The following is a 22,249-nucleotide window of genomic DNA, read 5'->3' on the forward strand; positions in this document are numbered from 1 at the left end:
TTCTACAGGGTGTCTACCAGTCAAGAATGTCAAGAAATTATGCTTTTGGTCAAGAATGTTTGCTATTTTTTGTAGTATTGTGAACTTACATTGTTATACCAGGTGTCCGAGAAGTCTATGTATGAAAACAAAAGTTAACTGTATCCACTATATGCAACATAGACATGAAAAAATGGTACCAAAATGTTCAGAAACTATTCAAGTTTTATTGGCAATAGGAAAGAAATCAATAAATCTCCACGTGAGCACCCTTGGTAGCACGGAGTACATCTAGTCAAAATTCAACTTCTCGCCATGCATTAGCCAACATCACAGGAGGGATTGATGTGATGACTTGGGTTATCTGTTGTTGCAGAGTTGCAAGATTGGATACAGGAGTTCTGTAGACATTGTCTTTCACATAACCCCATAGAAAAAATCTAAAGGGGTTATGTCTGGAGATCGTGCAGGCCAAGCTGTCGGTCCATCTCAACCAATCCATTTTCCAAGAAATATTTGATCAAGGTTGGAACGAACCTCCAGACTCCAATGTGGTGGTGCACAGTCTTGTTGAAAGATAACATCTGGGTGGTATTCTAGCAATTGAAGTACAGCAAACAATTGCAACATGTCGAGATACCCTCCAGATGTTACGGTGTCCTCACAGAAAAATAATGGTCTGATTATTCTGTCATGCAGCAGTGCGCACCAAACATCCACCTTTGGGCTGCCCATGGTCGACTCCCTCACCTCATGACGGGGCTCTTTACCCGAGATACGCACATTGCATCTATTCAATAAACCACTGACATGAAAGACTGCCTCGTCTGAAAAGCAACACGTTCCAGATAGCTATTATCAGCGTCAATGCATGATAACATTTTCACCGCAAAGTTATACCGACATTTGCCGTCATTGGGCAACAAAGCCTGCAGGATTTGCAGTTTGTATGCACGAAACAGTAAACGTTTGTGTAACACATCATGAACATAACTTTTTGGCATCTGTAATTCACGTGAGGCTGTACGCACGGATTTATTCAGACTGTGCACAAAAGCCACTCTGACATCATCCACTCTTTCGTCTGAGGTTGATGGTTGGCCACTTCTCGGTGCGTCAGCAACAGATCCTGTGGTCTGGAATTTGTCATACCACGACTTAATGCTCCTACCATTGGGCAGCACCTTTCCGTATGATGTTTGAAACTGTCTCTGCACTGTTTTTTGTGACCTGCTCTCGTGAAACCACAGGACACACTCAGCTTTTTCCTGATTTGTTTACATTTCTGGTTTGCTGGACACTGACACTGCTACACTACTGAAACATTACAGAAACAAAAAAAAAAAAATTGAATAGTTTTCAAACATTTTGGTATCATTTTTTCATGTCTATGTTGCATATAGCGGATACAGTTATTTTTGTTTACGTGCAAAGACTTCACGGACATATGTATATCTGCACTGGAATTTGATAAAATTGAATATTTGGAAATCTAAGATTGTATTGAGTTTTCGTTAATATTTGTTCACTTTTAGTCTCAAAAACTACATTTTTTATTATTGAAGATTAGGCACACACAATAAAAATAAAGTCTAAATCTCTTGTTACAGTACAGTTTTCATCTTAACCTGTCTTGTGGTAAGGGTATTTCATTGAATAAAAATATATATTTTCTTAATTTTGCAACATACCTAAGTAGGGGGCAATTAAATAAATGTTAAGAAAAATTGGGAAACTGTCAGGAAAGAGTCAAGAATTTTGGATTTGTTATTTTGGTAGTCACCCTGTTCTAGTTCATGGTTATTACAAGTGTTTAAACATATCTTTTAGTTTAATGTGTCTCTCGTGCTCCTTGTAGTTTGATCAGTGTTGCAGGTATAACAATAGGAAATTTAACAAAAACATAAATGAATCCTGTCAGTAACGTTAAATTGTTAGAGACCAACAATTTGTTTAAATATGAAATGAATAGCCATGGAAATCTTATCAAACTTTAATTATAAATCCTAAATATCATCAAATAATTCAAAATATTTTTCTTTAGTGTTTTGCTTGATTTCTTCAGTTGGAATAAACTTCAAATGTAGTGACGTACCCCACCTCTGAAAAAAAACAAGAAAAAAAACTCCATGGTGCCATCCTTGGGACCTCCTTGATGGCATACTGGAGGCACATCGAGGTTTGGATCCCACCTTAAACTGTAGGCCTAGTCCCAATTATCCCATGTGTGTATCAAGTGGACCTAAACTTCCACTTTGTTGCAATGAACAAAATCTCCCATTAACCCCCCCCCCCCCATCTTACCACATTTCTCCCCAATGACATAACCAGATAAGTGCACTCTTGGGTCTAAATTTGTATCGTCTAAATCACGTTCTTGCCACCTCTTTCCTATTTTGCATGTCATTTGCCCCTCAACATGAACAAATTACATTCCATAATCCTTTGGATTCCAAACTTATTGGTAGATTTAAAAATAATTGTAATGTCAAATACTTCTGCAATTTTATTCTAAACATCCATCTGGAATAGAATAGAAACAAATCACTTTTAAACAGGTTTCACCTTTCTCAACTTTTCATATTTCCATGTGTTCATTTCCTAATTTGGTTTGTTTTGTTAGTGTTAAAACCATATTGAATAGCTTGTCTTCTTTCATAACATCTTGCTATATGCACAGGGAACTTTACCTTACCTTCATATCATCATTGTTTGAACATGATCTTTATCCTCTTAGGAGAAAATTTCAAAAAAATGCATTGTACATTCTTACACAAGAATGTTCCAGTTAGTTTCTTCTCACGGAAACATGAACATGTAATTTCTATTTTGGATCTGTAGATCAAGGTGGCCATGGTGACTCAGTCGGTAATGCATCTGAATACCATGCTAAAGGTCCCGGGTTCGATCCCCAGCCGGTTCAAATCCGGGAACTTTTCTAACGTAGGAAGCGGCCCCGGTGCCCACCCAGCGTCGAATAACATGGGTACCTGGGGGAAACCCTGGGGGGTAAATTGACAAAATAAAACCACATTGGAAAGAAAAGCAGCAGAGTGGTTCAATGAACTTGGCTATAGATCAAAAAGACAAATTACTTCCACTATCGCAGAAAATGCAAGCGAGTTCAGATTGTGGATCATCAATGAATGACCCTTTTTTAACAAATTTTTCTAAGTATCTAGCAGGAATATGCAACTTCGCCAATAGCTCGTCATCACATAACATGAAACAGGATTGGTCTGTTGTAGCAATGGAATATTAGAAGCATAATTCCAAATATACACAGTCTAGGAAACATTATTCACTTTTACCCAGCAGACATTATATTAATTCAAGAAACGTGGTTGAAACCCGAATCAAATAAAGCCTATGGATACCACTGGATAAGACACAACAGATGACTGATATGGTGGAGTGGCCATAGGGATTAAAAATAATTATAGGTATGAAGTAGAAGTAAAAAAAGAGATTACGTGAAAAGCAAAATTAACGAAATTGAAACAAACAGCAAAAATAAAAATATCAGAGATTTATATAAAGGTGAAAATGAGTTTAGAAAGGGGTGGCAACAGTAAACTTGATAAAAGATAAAAACGGTGATTTTCTAGCTGACCCAAGCGATATTCTAAATAGATGGAAGAACTACTTTAATGACCTTTTAAATGTCCATGTAGGAGATAAATCAGAAGTAAATGAAGTACACACAGCAGAACCTTTAGTTCCAGAACTTAACTTGACTGAAGTTAAAGATGCTATTAAAAGGCTAACGAATAACAAAGCACCTGGCATTGATTTAATACCAGCTGAGTTAATTAAATATGGTGGAAATTCATTAATATGTCAAATTCATAAATTAATTTGTTTAATATGGAATACAGAAGAAATCCCTCAACAGTGGAAAGAATCCATAATTGTTCCTGTGTTTAAAATAGGTGATAAAATGAACTGCAATAATTACCATGGAATTTCTCTACTCTCAACAACATACAAAATATTGTCTAATATTTTTTTAACAAGACTAACCCCATATGCTAATGAAATTATAGGTGATTATCAATGTGGATTTAAATGTAACAGATCAACTTTTTCACATCAGACAGACACTTGAAAAAAAGTGGGAATATAATCAAAATGTCCATCAGCTATTCATTGATTTCAAAAAAGCATATGATTCGGTCAAAAGAGATAAATTATATAATATATTAGTAGAGTTTGGAATACCTAAGAAGCTTGTTAGTATGATAAAAATATGCACCAGTGAAATAGAAAGTAAAATTCATGTGGGTATTAATATGTCTGACAAATTTACAATTCATGATGGGTTAAAACAAGGAGATGCATTATCTCCATTGCTCTTTAATTTTGCCTTAGAATATGCTGTTAGGAAGGTTAAAGAAACTAAAGAAGAACTAAAATTAAATGGTGTGACTCAGTTGTTAGCATATGCAGATGATGTAGACTTACTGGGGGATGATGTGAATACAATTAAGAATAATGCTAAAATATTTTTCAAAACTGCTAAAGTGATAGGTTTGGAAGTTAACAAAGAGAAAACTAAATATATGCTTACAGGCCGAAACCAAGTGTTAAGTAATAATCAAAATCTAATTATTGATAACAACTCGTTTGAACCAGTTTCCAAATGCAAATACTTAGGAGTAATATTAACAAATGAAAATTATATTAAAGAGGAAATAAAAAGTAGGCTTAATTCAGGAAATGCATGTTACTTCTCTCTTCATAAACTTTTGTCTTCTCGTTTAATATCTAAGAAACTAAAAGTTAAAATATACAAAACAGTAATTTTGCCTGTAGTATTATATGGATGTGAAACTTGGTCCCTAACATTGAAAGAGGAACATAAATTGCGAGTATTTGAAAATAAAATCGTTAGGAAAATCTTTGGACCTAAAAGGGATGAGGAGACAGGTGAGTGGAGAAGGTTACATAATTTAGAAGTACATAATTTGTATTCATGTCCAGATATTATTAGAATAATTAAATCAAGAAGACTTAGGTGGGCAGGCCATGTGGCACGAATGGGAGAGGAAAGAGGAGTTTACAGGATTCTTGTTGGGAAACCTGATGGTAAGAGACCTGTAGGAAGGCCAAGACGAAGATGGAGGGACAACGTTGAGATGGACCTAAGGGAAATCGGTAGGGATGGAAAAGAGTATATAGATCTTGCTCAAGATAGGGAAAGATGGAAGGCCTGTGTTGCTGCAGCCATGAACCTTCGGGTTTAAGAAGGCTAGAGAGTTAGTTAGTTAGTTAATGAAGTAATACATTTAAGGAATATGCCTGATAATATTCAAATAGTTGGAGTTAAAATAGAAAGTACTACATTTGTTACACTATATAATCCACCTTCGTCTAAATTGCTGTATTCGTTCTGGTGTAATCTCTTCCCACAAGTTCTGGCAAACACTTCTATTATAATTGGAGGGGATATTAATGCACATCATCCATTGTGGGGTTGTTATGGTTCAGATATGTCAGGGAAATCTCTGTGCAGATACATTCAAGAGCCAAATGTAACAATACTAAACGATGACACTCCCACATATATCTCGAGACCAAATGAAAATCCTAGTGCCCCTGATATAACACTCGTGACATAGAATATAGTTGCCAATATTAACCGGAGAGTTCTGCAAAATCCATATAATAGTAATCATCTTCCAATTTTGATATCATTTGATTCAAATATAGGTACAACACTTATATCTAGTAATCTTCCGGAAAGACCAACACGTCCATACTATTCTAAAAATATTAACTGGAACAAATTTTCAAGACAAACCAATCTCTCTATTGAAAATTACCAACAACAAAATTTAGGGAAAGATTATGAAAACTATGCATCATTAGTTAAAGAGAATTTGAACAAATCTACAATTCCCCGTCAACGTGACTCGAAAATAAAGATTGCTCCGTGGTGGACGACAAACGGCCAGAAATTGATAAACGCTAGACAAAATGCATTCATCAAATATAAAGAAAACCCAACAAAGAACTATTTCTGGAAGTACAAAGAAACAGCAGCCAAAACTCAAAGTTACTTAAGGCAAATTAAGGCAGAGTTTTGGAAAAAGTTTTGTTCCTCATTAACAAATGAATCATCCTTAACCACAACGTGGAAAGTTATGAACAGAATGTGTATTGCCAATAATATTAGTAGATATCATGGAGGCGACAAGGAGTAAATGGATAACAGAATTTCATCAAACCCTAACACCAGACTCCAGCGACTGTGATTTTAATGCCATATTAAATTCAATGAATGAATTCACACCATCAACATTGGAATGTCCATATACCAGTGCAGAATTAAGAAAAGTTATAAGTGAAAGGAAACCTTCGTCGTCACCAGGACTGGATGGCATATCATATGAATGTATACAAAACTTACCGCAACTGGGAATAGATTAGAACTTTATAAAGTGATATGGAATAGTGGACAAGTTCCCCTTCAATGGAAGGAAATTGTTATAATTCCAATCCTTAAACCAGGAAAAACACCAGGATGTTCAAAAAATTATCGGCCAATAGCACTAGCGTCATGCTTATCAAAAATTTATGAACATCTTATACTTAATAGAATTACTTGGTGGATTGAATATAACAATATAATACCAAAATATCAAATGGGATTCAGAAGAGTATTTCTTTTGTCTGGACTCCTGGGCATACATCCATAGAAGGGAACCACATAGCAGACACATTAGCCAAGTACGCAGCTGAAGAATCAAGTCACCGATCGCTTCGGATCAAATTTTCTGCAAAATTGCTAGTCGCATGCTAAAACAGAATTGTTGAAAAGTTGGCAGAAACAATGGACAATTACAGGGAAGACTAATGGGAAAAAATATTATTCAATTCAACCACTTATACCTAAAGAACCATGGTATCAAGACATTACCCTTTCAAGAAACTCTTTTACAAGTCTTCTTAGATGTCGGCTAAATTACACCCTAGCCCCTAAAGACCTGTACACTAGGAAGATTGTTCAATCCCCAATCTGTCAGTGTGGTGCAACTGAAGGAACACCTGATCATATTATATTTGAATGTCATCTTAATGCAACTACAAGTGATTATTTCTTTAGAGACCTAAAAGAAGCAGGATATAATGTCCCATACGCCTTGTCAACGCTTTTGAGGAACCCAACGAAGAAAATAATATATGTACTTAAAAACTACTATATTGTGAGAGAATATATTATATTATAAAATTATAAAATGTAAAGCAAATGTAACTGGTGCATAGCAGCAAAGCTACAACCAAATATACATTTATATAAAAAAAATATGTATATCCCACTGTAAACACACAAACAAGTGAGTGAAGGTAGTCCCATACAGTGGAACTCCAATTTTATGTTCCCCAAGTTTACACTTTCCTGCATTTAAGGATTTTTCATTTTGGTCCCCCTGCAAAAAATCTAGGTTCCACTGAACTTTGTTTGAAGGGAGGAACCTATGTGCTCTGGAACCTGGGCACCATAAAGACTTAAGATTGGGCGAATTCATAAACTTAATTGTGGTGGGAATGGAGGGAGTGCCTATGGCTTTGGGAAGCAGCAAATTTCTTAGATCAGTGGTTTAGAAGTACACTTCTAATATTTCTTTCTGTATCATGTAGGCAATAGACTTTGAAGTTTGGGTGAGTTGGGAGTTAAGTGTACCATTGTGTTTTGCCAATTTTGGCAAAGAAATAGGTTAAAAATAAGTTCTACACACTAGTTCTGCTGGATGAGTATGTTGGGGAAACCATACTCTTATTTTTTGGATGCAATTTGATAGTATTACATTTATTGTACACCCAACGGCAAAATAAACAGTAGGCAAATTGTCCACCATCATTTTTATTCGGTCTGAATTACACAATGTGATGACAATGAATTGAAATAAAGATGTCAATAAGCAGAGAACAATGTCTGCTTCGAACCAACATAGTTTCATTCCTTAAAACAACACAGGATGTAGAATAAAAAAGTAATGAAAATAGCAGTGGACAATTTGCCTACCATTATCTTTGCCGTTGACTGTACAGGTACCAGCAATAAGAAAAATATAATATCTTTACGGAATCCATCCACAGAGATATCTAAATGAACGACGACAATACATGTCATCAACTTCTGAAGCCTGTTGTAAAAAAAAAACAGTTATTTTCTTATTCAACTCGACTGTATCAGACCGCAAAAGATGCTTGCCAGCCTCCATGCTGGAGTGGTTAGCATAGCATTCTACGATGACAGGGGTCCCGGGTTCAATTCCTAGCCTGGGTATAGGTGTTCTTTATGAGCATCTTTTCATGAATTTCATCATCGTAATATATGCAATTAGCCAAAGTGTATGAAAAGTGAAGTAAAATAAACCAATCAAAAGATGCCAGACACTTGCTGCCTTCAAGAATCACAATTTTTCATCGTATAATCCACAGCAATACAGAAGTATTTATATCACACCAAGCACCTACTGAAAGATATTTTCAATCAATGTGCACAAATACATTTATCTTGTTCAATCAATGTGCACAAATAAATTTATCTTGTTCAATCAATGTGCACAAATACATTTATCTTGTTCAATCAATGTGCACAAATACATTTATCTTGTTCAATCAATGTGCACAAATACATTTATCTTGTTCAATCAATGTGCACAAATACATTTATCTTGTCGCACCCAACATTGGCTGAAGGTTGGTAGAGAAAGAGCTCGTTTAGAGGGTGTCCCAGTGTGAGTGGCAGGCCAATCGGAAGCTGTATTTTTGGTACTGTAGGTCGAGCATTGCCATTCAAGCCAGATTTATGTACTGTATTATCAGGAAACAATAGCTATATGTGGAAAACTAAGTTAACATTCAGCAAAATATACAGAACAATTTACAACACAAAAACGGATTTAAATCATCTTTGCCAAGTAGCAGACTCGCCACAGCAGGTACCAGGTTCTATTTCCAGTCTGGGTATGTCACTTGTGAGTGCCCCTTTACTGTGATTAGCCACAAGTGGCAGAAATACAGGCGTAACCTTCTTTGTTGTCGGGTCATTTATTCAAACCCTTTCTTCCCTACACGCACACAAGACAAACAAAAACCAACACAATTACTGCAAAATACTGCTGTGCATTTAAGCGTTTAAGAAAAACAAAAATCCAATGCATTTTGTACATTTTTATTTGAAAAATTACTTTACATAACATCACTAACTATTGCACATGCACTAAAAACGGTGTGGCCTCAGAGGATTATCTGGATCAAACAATTTAGGATCTTTCAAAAAGCACACTTCTTTTAAATATGCAGCCATGTGACCTAAAAAAAAAAGGCCCATATTAACTTCCAAAACATCCACAAAAACTACTTCCAATCATAAATTGAAATAAAATTTGAGCACTTAAATTTGTCATGGGGAAAAATTGCTATTATTCATGGAACAATCATGTAAATAAGTACTAGGTTGCATTTCATAAACCCTATTTTATTTATAGCTACTGAAATTAAATTACCATAAATATTTCAAATGTGCTACCACAACTATGGGCATCCAGAAAGGGGGGGGGGGGTGCCACCCCTGGAAAATGAAAGTCAACCAAAAATTATGTATTTCACACATATAATTTCATTTTAGCCACAATAATAAGTGTTATTTATCGCATGAACACCATAAGCAATGTTTCTTTTAGGGAACAACACTATTTTGGGGGAAAATGTGCCTTCTTTGCCCCGCTGGAAAAAATCCTGCAGACGTCCATGACCACAACTACAAATTTTGTAGTTAACTACAGTAGTGTGCTACTTCTGACAACAGATAACTCAAAGGTTCAAAGACAAGTCTAACTGAAAAAAATGTAGCTGATAACTACCCCAAGGTGGCCTATGTGTGTGGGAACACTCTTTTAAAATAATTATGTACTGTAAATAGAAAAATGACTTAAATGTCTCTTATACATAATGGAGACAATGAGAATGTCTTGATAGGATATGTTACCACAATAAGCTAAATTTCATCAGAAACATGATGGTAAGGTAACTTTAACCTCTATGGTGCTTGAATTCCAAATGTTTTGTTACGTATGCCATGACTGATGATGATGTAATCACAATAAAACTTAAGATGATCATGACATTGAATTTAACGAACAAACAGACTTAAAAAGTTGATTAATAAATTCCAAGAAAATATCCTTTAAGTTATTACAAAAGGAACAATAAAATTTCATATAAAATATATATAAAAAAAACATTTACTTATATGTGAGTATCCTTCCTTGGTGAAAACGACGTTTCGGGGTTCTTACCGTCCCCTTCCTCAGGGTTCTTCCTAGGCATTCTACAAGGAGGACCAATGGGTACCTACATGGAAGAGTGAGGAGAATGTAGTTTAACAGTTTTAAGTTTTATTTTTATACGTTTTCCGGGGTTTTTAAGGTAGAATGAAAAGGGCATGGTATAATGCATCGAGGCAAGGGCAAGTTTTAACAATTTTTTTTACCAATTTAATCCTGTTACCCTATTCCTTGTTTGACGTAACTTGATGTGGCATGGTGGTTTGATACGTGCCTAGGAAGAAGCCTGAGGAAGGGGGCCATAAGACCCCAAAACGTTGCTTTCACCAACGAAGCATACTCACATATCGTAAGTAAATGTTTTTTTTTTATATTTTATCTGAAATTTTATTGTTTACTAAAAGTGAGTAATTCGCACTGTGCAAAATATGAATATTACAAAAGGGCATTGTTAATACAGATATTATTGATGACAATTAGCAAAGGTCAAAAAGTGAAAGGTAATAAAAAGTACTTACCTGAAACCTGAGCCTTCCATATTTCATGTTCAACTAACTCTTGCATTTTTTTACAAAGACCTGTTATATGCCTTCCATATATGCGACCTGTATATGGGGAAACAAACTGGGAAAGAAGCTTCACATTCTTGTAGTCTGGAATGATCTGGTGTTTGCAAAGCATACACTCGGGCTTCTCTTTCCGATATGGATTTACCAGACCTTCCACAGGCTGCAAAAAAGTGGTAAAGAGTCATATCAAGAGAAACAGCCAAATAATAACATGTAAAGAAATGTTTGAATGATGTTGTGTAAGAACTTGGATAGGATATTTAGGACTGGTCCAGTGGCAGAACACATTAAGTGGTTCCCGGGTCCAAATACATGCCTAGGCATGCTTGTTCTTTGTGAATGTCCTTCATCAATTTCAAGTACTAATCACTCATCTTATCATCGTAATTAGCCAACAATGGAGAGGAGAAGTCTTATGTTCAATTAAAAAAGCATAGGACTGTTAGACTGGGAATCGTACTGGATTAACAATTTATAATGCACATGCCCATTACAAAGTAGATCAACGTAAAGTAATCCGTGCATAGAGCACCGTGGCATGAAGACATCAGGGGATGTGGGGGTAGGGCCGCACACATTCTCGATCTCGACCATTTTGGAGGTTATGAGATCAGCACCATGCTCTGGCCACCTTTAACACCCCCTTCCAGAGTTGCCCCAAGGTACCCATTGATTTGAGGCTGGGTGAGCCCCAGAGCCATGTTATGCCGGGACAAACCAGAAAAATTCTGACCTTAGATCACGAACTCTGGGAATTGAACCTGGGTATCCCACGTGGAAGTCAAACATCCTACCAACTAGAGCACCATGGCTCACTAAGTAGATCAAATGTGACTAGATTTTAATCCTTCAATATTGTGTCTAAGCTTTCTTTACAAATACATTTCTGCACAGTCATCATTAACACACAAGCGCATTCTTCACAGCAGGTGCTGCTTAAATATGTTTTAAAGTGGCAAAAGGTGAAGAATGAATTAATAAAAAAAGAAACTCATGGTTACACATGCAAAACACAAATTCACAAAAATAAACACCTCCATGAATGCGTGAGATTGGGGTAAGGTGAGATTTCTAGGTTGCGCATATTTCATGGCCTTTCCTGGATGCACAGTTGAGAAGTGGGTTTATAATTGACAATCATCTTGAGATTCATGTTTTTACACTGCACCTCAACCATGGCAGACTCAATTTCTTGTCTGGTCCCCCTTTGTACTTGACCTTGAAATTCATTAATTTTAAAAAATTTCCAATTTTGGAGCAAACTATTGTCATGAAGGGCCCACGATCGGTCGCGGGTGAGCACCATGCTCACTTTAAACTTTAATGAAGTGCCATTTTAACAGTATTTAAAATATTGGCATGTGGTGCTCTCTAGCTGACTTTTAGAGTTTCACGAGCGACCTGATCACATTTTTATGAGATGGCGTAAATGACATTATTAGACACACCATTTTTGTGGAAATAGTGTTGTCAGTGTGAGCGCAGAGCTCACACGCGACCGATTACGTTCTTTTTTTTTTATTATTTACATTTGTGCATTATTTAGTCAATAGGTCTATCCTGTTTCTAGTGAGTTTTCGTACAAATGTTCTTGTCGTGTCAATAGAAAATTCGAAAAGTGTCGCAGTGATTTTATATCACATCAGATTTCTGGAGATCACATGGAACTACCTCAGAGGAACATGCACTTTTTGTTAACGCTGAGACTTGTTGGCTTCGACGATGTATACTATGCTGTTTAAAAACAAATAAACATTTTGAAACAAAAACGTAATGAATAAAAAGGGTTATAAAAACATATCATTTCAAGTACAAACAATAAAAAATACAGTGAAATATGCCTGAAAAGCAAGGGTGAGTATCCCGTTCACCTGCGACCGGTGACGTGGCTACAGCGAGCCCGACTGATCCGGATTAACCTCAGCTTCATTTCATCATTTCCAAAAATGCTCTTGCCACAGTTTTGTACAAAAATTACCAGCTGTGATATTAAAGTGTCCTCAATTTCACAAACCTTTAAAATCAGCAAAATTCATAATTCTGATGACTACCTTTACTGCCTGTAAAATTACAGATAGCCAAGTATTTTCTTTAATGTACAAACATTTTCTGAAAGCCCAGATATCGGCTTTAGGACACTTAAAAACATAATTTTTCTACCTTCGAAACAATCCATACAGGAATCACTACTATAAATGGTAACAGCAGTGAAGTAAATGCATCCAATTCAAAGATGGTTGGAGATTTTAAAAAATGAAAATATTTTTGAGTAGGTTACTAATAAGGGCACCTACGGTGAAAATATAAAGCTTTAACAAAATTGTGATTTTACATTGATTGACTCGCATGGAAACATTGATGACTTTAACCAGAAGAAATCTCCTTCTATATTATGAACTTTTACTGTGTGTGCCTCTTGTTTGATATCTCGCACTTATACTGCTTGCATTTCCAGTGGCAGCTTGGGTCACAAGGCACCCGAATGTTGCTGGCAGGGTGAACCAAATCAGTGGATACCCCACATGTTGCCAAACGTACTGTAAAACTGTGGAGAGACTTTTATCCGTAACTGGATAAAAGTTGTACAATAGTACACCAAGCATGGAAAAATAGGTAACACTTCCGTATAGCGGAGACGGATTTCTTACTTTTTACAGAAAAAAGTACTTATGGAAATCATTTTCTGTAGCGTTGTTGAGGTTCGGGAATGTAGTTTTTATCCTTTTCAACGCCAATTCATGTTTTCTTCTGGGAAAATATCTCTCCGACACGAAATTGATGTTGCTGCCATTTGCTTTCTGCATTTGAACAAGATGTTCACATGTTTTAGATGACGTAACCCCCAATAACTGTTGAAAACCACGCTGTGTTTTTGCAAGATGACGATGTGTCTAGGATGCGTCGTGAAGTTTTTTAACTATGTTTGCCTAACCTAACCTAACTGAAACTAACCTTACCAGAAATGGTTTGTGGGGCTAACGAGGTATTACCATAATTTCCAATCCAGCCATGAAATTAGGTATTTTTCAGTGAATAAGTTTGAAACACTGCATTCACACTCCAAATCGACAAAACACTGCCACATCGCGCGATGAACCAGTACGCTATCGCCATATTGCATGTTAAGAGAACTGAGAAAAGGAAGAACAGTAAGTACTCGTAAATTTAAGAAATATACCTTATTCCCGTTAGAAATTCATTATTACACCTAAAGAGACTTTCCGCAATGCAGAATTGTATGTTAGCAATGTAAAAAAGTGTGAAATAAATGATTTCTAGGTGTCTCCACAATATGGAAGTGTTACCAGAAAATAGTACACAAAAACACCCAAACAAGCTAATAACAACTGACGAAAACAGACCTACGCTTGGCAATGTGCTAATGAGAGAGCGATGTTAGCCCTACAGCTTTTACTTTGCAACTGAGGTTGTTGACACTCATCAGGCACACACACTCGAAGACGATTGGTGGACAGATAGAGCTACGCAGCAAAAAGTAGAGCTTGAAATAACTTTGTTGACTGGAATGAGTGAGATTTTTTTTTTTTGTTGGCAGACATAGTAGAAAAGGCAGCATCCAGTAAATGCTCCTCACTTTGCCCCAATGAGAAACATTCCTGGAGGTGTCTTATTATTATGGTCAATTTTTACCATGTCATTTTCTCGATCCTTAAGAATTTTTTTTTCTAGTTCTTCCTCTTCCTTCTTAAAAGGATTCTCAGGGTGTGCTGCTCCCATGGAGGAGACATTTCTTTGTATTCTTGGTAGGCTGCTTGAAAGAATCCGTATGGACAGTCCTAAAAAAAGAAGAAGAAAAATAGAAAAGATTATTTCACTCTAATACTATAGAAATGGTTAGGAACTTGTTGTTCCCATTTCTGAATGCTGAATGATTTTGACACAATGTGTGGAAGATGGAAGCATTCAAAATGAATGTAAAATTTGTGGTGTGTTTAAATTGAAGGAATACGAAGAATTGTTTTTTTAGGAATTGTTCTTCAATGTGTTCACACACCTCGAAAAGACCCTTCCTGCAGAACATCTGTAGTTGGTTCTAAAAACCATATTTGGCCATGATGTGCATTGCTACAAGATGATGCTGAAAATATAAGTAATGACCCGTTGCGCACTTACCGGAGACCAAATGTTACATACAATCTACAGTGCCTTTCACTGTTGAGTCTTCCGTGATAAGAAGCGAAGGGTAAATGGCGTGTGCTTACTGGGGAGAAACTAGACGACTTTGGAGCACGATTGGAACTCACTTTTCAAAAATCCCTCTGGAGCCTTGCACAACAAACAGACATTTTTTATCAGACATATCAGAAAAGTAATTGAAGCAATTTCAGAAGAGGAACTGATAGTTGTTGGTGAAAATTTGTACCTTGGTATTTTGTGTTTTAGTTGTGCGAACTGAGTTTAAATTAGGGTGACCATATATCCTGTTTTGAACGAGACAGTCCCGTTTCAGAGGCCTATCAATATCATTAAAATACCACTATTTTTTCCATTTTATAAAAGTCTAGAAGTTAACTTAAAAATAAGTCTAAATTTGAGAGACATTTCTAGCTCTAAAAAAAAAATGATAGAACTTTTCAACTTTTACCATTGCAGCACTGTGGCAAACCAGCTGGACTGCATTTTGAGCACTTCATAATAATCAAAATTAATGTCATCGAAAACGTTCAAACAGACAGCAGTTTAATGTTTAAGTCAGCTCACGTCGCAGGTTGTACTGTTTTGTGTGTGTTTCATAATAATATTTGCAGAGCAGTGCATAAGCTTGTACATGTCGTTTCAATACAATAAGAATTTAAATTCCTGCATCTTGACATAAACTCAAAAGACAAATACTTCTGGCATTCACCAACCTAAGTATAGGACAAACATCAAAGATTGATCAGAAGGGACCAGATCAAGATTATAATCATTAATACCTTTTGATCATATTTCATTTATTGTTTATGATGTACTATTTTTACTATTTATTTTTTCAGGTGGGGGCTTAAACTGTTCTCTTTGAAATGTCCCGTTTTGGGGTCAAAATATTATGTTCAGCCTAGTATAAATGGATTTTGTTTTGGAGCGAATTGACAATATAGAGAAAGTCTCCAATTTTGTTAATTTTCGGTATACTAACTAATTTTGGCCTACTAATCATGAATCTGTTGTAAAAAACCAGGGGGTCACGTCTGGAAATTTGAAAAAAACCTGATTGAATTTTTTTATATATATAGGTGTATATGCGTAGTTTTACGAACGAAAATGTAATCTCCTGTCATTGTTTCCAACCACGCTGTTGTTTTAGAAGAAAATGATTTATGATGTTCAATTCTAGTACGAACCCTATTTTTTCGATGAATTTAGAGGTGAAATGAATGCTAATCGAACCTAACCTAACAGGCCTAAACTAACCTCATGTGAATGATTCGTGGGGCTACCTGTGGATGGTTTTTGGGGCTAAAGAACAATGTTTCATCAAAATGTACAATTTCCAGAAATGACCCCCGGTTTTTAACAACAGATTCGTGATTTGGAGGCCAAAATTAGTTAGCATACCGAAAATTAACAAAATTGGAGACTTTCTCTATATTGTCAATTCTTACCTTTGTTTTGACTTCTGGTATTATATTTATGTAGGCTATATCCATATTTTTAAAAAAAATATTCACATTTACATGATGAAGCACGGAGTTTCAAGTAAGTACATACAAGGTAGTGGCAGTATTTGCAAATCAATAAAAATATTAGGTATTTTCATTTATCATAAAGTGAGACATTTTTCATGACTTTTAAGGTTCTTGTTTTGCCAAATCAACACCTTTTGCAATTTTGATGAATATCCCCAAATAGAGAGATCCTGTGACAACAACGGATGTATTTGTCTAAAATAAACTGTTTCAAAATAATTTATTAAAAAAACATATCTTAAAATCCTCATCATAATTTACTTTTCATTCAAAAACTCCAAATGTATGGAATTTGGAAAGCAAACAGTGTTAATTGTGCATACCTGCAAATAAACAAAATTTTACTGAGAGATTCAAAGGCCAAGGATGGTGCACTTTATGCGAACAATCCAACAGGGAAAACCTTTCTGTGCAGAAGCAGTGAATGATTTGACAGGGACGAATTTGGTAGCAGATAACGGAAGGTACGCTTTGGATGACCACGAAGAACCACCTAACCAGTGTTCATGTCAGGTGAAAAAGAATGAACAACCTGCTCTTGCAAAGAAGGAACAGGTCATGGCTGACGAGAGCTATAGTAGAACTACCAGCAAAAAAACGTGCGCAGACCTGCGACTCCTGTGAACCGTACTCCCATGAGGCGGGGAAAGGGGAGAGTGGAGCATGCTTCCTTATGGCCCAAGCTTAACGGATTGAGGGGAAGGTGCGCGAATGACTTTAGACAAAGGTTCTCTTGTTTGTGGTAGCTCTATATGACAGTGGAGCATGGGTATAGTGGGAGAATCGAATGGTCTATGGGGAGAAAGGTAAAAGTCGAACATGGAAGGGTACCCTTGACCCTCTATACCCTCTCAAGAAAGTGAAATAGCTATTTGGTAACGATTAGATAAACCGGAAACACATTTCTTGAAATTTATTGGAGAAAAGACGAGGAAGTACTTACAGAATTTAGTTCTTGTGGACTTTCTGAAGCTGAGGAAAGTGTTTTTTCGAATTGTGCAACTTATTCGGTCTGTAAATAAGGTATTTTTCGACATTCATGTATCTCCGTTGCACGATAGCTCATGTCACCATTACCATCGACTACGTGAATCAAATGTTCCGTGCGTTTGATTACGTAACCCCCTGTCAGTGTAGCAACCACACAGTAGATTTACAAGATGACATGTGGGAGGGATTTTTCTTTCCAATTTAATTTTCTGTTTGCCTAACCTAACTGAACCGAACCTAACCTAACCTAACCTTCCGTGAATTGTTTGTGGATTAATAACAATCATTTTTCGGTTAATAAGTGTCAGTGTAATAACCATGCGGTAGTTTTACAAGATGACGTGTGAGCGTTTTTTTTTTTCAATTAAATTTTCTGTTTACCTAACCTAACCTTCCATGAATGGCTTGTGGATCAATTTTTGCTTAAAAACCTTTTGTGAATAGTTTGTGCGGCATTTATCGGTTCATAAGTTTGGAAACACTGCACATCAACTGACGATACTGCATATCAGCTGATGATAGACAACGTGAGTCAAGATTTGCCTGCCAAATTAGCAATGACCAATAAATAATTATAATGTTAAAAATTGCAATTAATTTCATCAAAACAACGTTGATACACCTTCAGGAATGTTCCGTGAAGCAGATACGTAAGTACGAATGTCAAAAATTGACGAAACGAAAAAATTAGAGGTGTCCGAAGGATAGTACATTTTTACCAAATTTTGTTCTTTATGAACATTGCCACTTTATTTTAGCTCGCAAAAATGTGTTATTGCAAAGTAAAGTATGTATTTTACCTTAGTGTGTTACCATACTTTGGAACGGAACAGCCAGAAGGCTTTGCGCAAATGAATATAGCACCGAACATGACATTCCACAACAGCAGCTATAATTTTATGTCGTTAGGTTAGGATTGTTAGGTTTGGAACTGATAGTTATTTTCGCTGTCAGTTATTTGTGTTCCGCGCCTTGCAACCAATTTTACATTACGTACATAGAAATCTGCAGATTACAAAAATAACATAATTCTGTTGGGGCACAGTGGGACAACGACCCTTCATGGTAGAACTAGCCCGTTACCTAGGTAACAAAAAGGGGCAGCTCCGTGTAACACACATACATGGTACAAAAACAGTTTTGTCAAAGCGTAGAAAGTTTCTCATCAATTATCTGCTGCGTGTTATTAGTTCTCATTGACGTCTGCGGAATATATAACTAATTCATATCACGTGAAACAGTTATATGGATAAGGAGATAAGCATCCAGCAACTGGAAGTTGGGCCTCTAAGTACTGTGCTTAAGATAGGATAAGTCATTTATTCCTAATAAAACAGGAAATACTACTATTAAAATTTAACACTCGTTGGAGCGCCACTGAAAACTGCAACCTACCAGAAATTTTGTGGAGAGCTGAAACATTCATGTTGTATGGGTGTAAAAAATATTTAGTTTGTTATGTGTCCTTTCTTTGCGACAGACATGTGTGTGTCACAGATTATTGTCAATTTATTTTTGATGCTGAGTGCAGGGGATCACTGTTGTTTCTTTCATGACTTCTCTCGTCGTCGTCACGTCAGGGATTAATTTGCTTTTGTTCTAATAATTAGAAGTTGTCATTTCATTTACCTTCTTAATCTTGTAATCATTATTTCATTTTATTTACATTTGCTTCCTTCTTTCAGCGTAAATGCAGTGTTGCCATTACCAATTTTAAGTGTTGCAACACTGCACGCCAGTACACTGTGAATAGAACAAATAAACAAACTGTAGTACACGACATACGAAAATATATCATAAAAAGTAAATTTGGAAGCATTGGTACCGTTATCAGTTTGCAACTAACAAGTATCTCCTAGTATGAGTACTTTATTAAAGTGACAAGGGTAAGACGTTAGCATATTAATTTTCTTACCTAAATATCTGTGCGTGTTCTGACCTTATCGGTAGCTCATCGGAAATATACTATTCTTAAGAAGAATAACAAATGTAAAGTAAGCATAAATGCATGTCAACTGTTGGTTCGAGGTGGAATTAGCATCGCTGAAATGTGTAAACTTGTCAGTGTAACATGATTTGCCATTGCATTGGAGCTGTCTTTCGCTCGTGTATCGTATGTCATGTCTCATGTCACGTATCAACACAATTGTCACATAGCAAATTCGATTTTTTGTACAGTTAAAAGAACAGGGCATACTGCAATTCATAATTATGCTATTGAAACACTAATTGTAATTCATTTTAGGCTACCTTCTAGGGTTCAAATTATTCAGCAGTTTGAACAGCCTAGTTTTGAGTCTTAAAGAAATACTTGAAGATTAATTTTGGAAAATCGGTCTAGGTTCCAAGTGTTTAATTCCTAACTAATCATGTTAGATATGCAGCTCTAACTTGGTTCAATTTCTAATTATTGTCTGTACACACATACGTTTTTGGCATAGTGATTATTTGCTGTTTTATGTGGAGAATGTGTTTTCTCATATTCTCCTACATGATTCTTTGCTTGCGAGGAGCCGTTCATTTACTGTCATCTTGGTCAGGGCCTCCCTGATGGTGCAGTGGTAGCTTCATTGCCTGTGGTTCGGATTCCACTTTAAACTATAGGTCCAGTCCTGATTAACCTTACAGTGCATAAAGTGGACATAAAACACAAAATCAATCAATCAAAACTGTCATCTTGGATCATGCTGTTGCTGACTTATAGATTATATGCATGGGATGGGAAGGGGTACTCTGTTTCTGATGAAAAATGATTTTGTTTTTTGGTTAGGCAGATCAGGTTAAGGGCTCTTAACATTAGAATAACATCTCTAAATGCTTTCATATTTATTCCCAATCAGTCATCCCTTTGAGCCTCACAGTAGTCTGTGTTCAAGATGCCCACTGCTTGATCAACAGAAGTACAGATGCTTGTGTGTACACCCAACGGCGAAAGAAACAGTAGGCGAATTGTCCACCACCATTTTCATTCGGTCTCAATTACACGATATGATAACAACGAACTGAAATAATGAATTCAATAAGCAAAGAACAATGCCTGCTTGGAACCAACATAGTTTCTTTCCTTAAAACAACACATGATGTAGAACAAATAAGTAATGAAAATAGCAGTAGACAATTTGAATACAATTATCTTTGCCGTTGACTGTACTATGAGCTACTTTTACCATTTTTCCCCTGACAAATAATTCCTTGTGAAATTCTGGACTGATCTTGTTACATTCCTGAATGTTCAAATTTACTTTCTCAATCATTTCCGTCATTCTTCTAGACTTCCTAATTCTATGAAACTTGAGAAAATCATTAAGCTGTTGGCACAAAATCTTCTTACAACATTAAGTATAACTAAGTTGTTGTGTTTGGAGATCTAGGCATATATAGTCAGGGTTGTGTAAATTATTATAGCAAGAATTGAAGTAGCTCAAAACATTTCTCCACATATCTTATTTTTGTCCTCTAGTCTGATTTACTTGTGTGTAAAATTATAACTTAATTGATGCATATTTGGAGGTCCCCCCTTCCTCCATGAACACATTTTTCTTTCCCTTCAGGATATATTCCCAATTTATTGTGGAAAAGAATCTAAATAATTACAAACATTTTCCACACAGATTGTTTTTGTCTAGTGTTGATTTACCTGTGTGTGAACTTTTAACTCAATCATAGGGGCTTGGGGGGGGGGGGGCTCGAATCCCCCCAATGTTAACGATGTGGGGGCAGAGCCCCAAAATAATTTTGCTTAAGAGGATCTAATGTATTATTTTTCATCTCTTGTAAAGTTTACTCTGAATTGTGCCACATGAACTTAACTTTAAATACACATTTGAAATGTTCTAGACCATCAACTTTGTGGGGGGGGGGGGGTTATGACTAGAGACAGCAAAACACATGACTTATTACTATATACTAAGTATATAATTATGAGTATTGTTAACATTTTTACTAAAAGAGTTTCAAAAGACTATGTGCATGTACTAGGGGAGTGGATGGGAGTTCGGGCTACAAATGGCTCTCACATGACATTCAGAACTAGATCGTTGATATATTATGGAGATCTGTTTTGCGCTCCGTGGTAGCAGATATTAAAAGTTGGGAATATTTTGCTATTATGGTTGACGAAACTTGTAACATATCCATCCGTGAACAATTGACATTCTGCATTCTAACTGAATGAAAATTTTGATATTTTTGAGGAATTCATTGGCTTTTACGAGATTCCGAACACTGAGGCCAAAACTTAAAAAAGGGAGGGAGTGGGTCGTTCATTAATTTATTTCAGTGATCAGACCCCCCCCCCCCCCCAATAATTTTGACAAGTCTTCGCCCCTGAACTCAATTGATGGATTGTTGGAGCTCATTCTAGTATAAACATTTTAATTTTTTGAGGATCTAGTATGTCATCATCTCCTGTAAAATCATCAGCTGAATGCAATTGATGTTGAGCCAAGAGATGGTAAATTATATGCCACCACATGCTCTTTATGTCCTGCATCCAAGGGATGATTATGAAGGAGTTCTGTTTTTTTTTCTTGGCGGAAGAAGTGGAATGGGTAATTTTGAGCTTCTGATGCAACTCTGTGGATGAGTTTGTTTGTTTGAGTTCTTGTTTTAAGTCCACTTTATGCACAGAGAGGCTAATCAAAACTGAACCTGCAGTTTAACGTGGGACCCGAACCACTATGTGGCTCCACCTGGTATCGAACCCAGGACCCCTTGATTACAA

General features: G+C 36.2%; 2 protein-coding genes across 3 annotated transcripts in view; one reads left to right on the forward strand and one right to left on the reverse strand.

The window, feature by feature from the left end:
• Positions 1-9,149: 9,149 nt before the first annotated feature.
• mRpS18C (mitochondrial ribosomal protein S18C) lies at positions 9,150-19,144 on the reverse strand. Of its 2 annotated transcripts, none has more exons than XM_083114433.1 (4): positions 18,922-19,139; positions 14,498-14,643; positions 10,796-11,006; positions 9,150-9,303 (listed from the first exon to the last, which is right to left on the reverse strand). In XM_083114433.1, the coding sequence occupies exons 1-4, from the start codon at positions 18,950-18,952 to the stop codon at positions 9,212-9,214; spliced, it is 480 nt and encodes a 159-aa protein (XP_082970559.1). In that variant the 5' UTR covers positions 18,953-19,139; the 3' UTR covers positions 9,150-9,211. The 2 variants fall into 2 exon arrangements, with proteins under 2 accessions (XP_082970559.1, XP_082970560.1); XM_083114434.1 differs by lacking the exon at positions 9,150-9,303 and adding an exon at positions 10,238-10,344 and having other exon boundaries at positions 18,922-19,144.
• A 128-nt stretch (positions 19,145-19,272) lies between these two features.
• Positions 19,273-22,249, forward strand: part of LOC145981630 (ELMO domain-containing protein 3-like) — a 52,490-nt gene continuing 49,513 nt past the window's right edge. The window contains exon 1 of the mRNA XM_083115011.1: positions 19,273-19,412. The gene's annotated coding sequence lies outside the window, so the exon portion shown is untranslated. The remainder of the gene's footprint in view (positions 19,413-22,249) is intronic.

Source organism: Lepisma saccharinum, chromosome 29, assembly GCF_977018435.1.
Source record: "Lepisma saccharinum chromosome 29, izLepSacc3.1, whole genome shotgun sequence".
Classification (NCBI taxonomy): Eukaryota; Metazoa; Arthropoda; class Insecta; order Zygentoma; family Lepismatidae; genus Lepisma; species Lepisma saccharinum.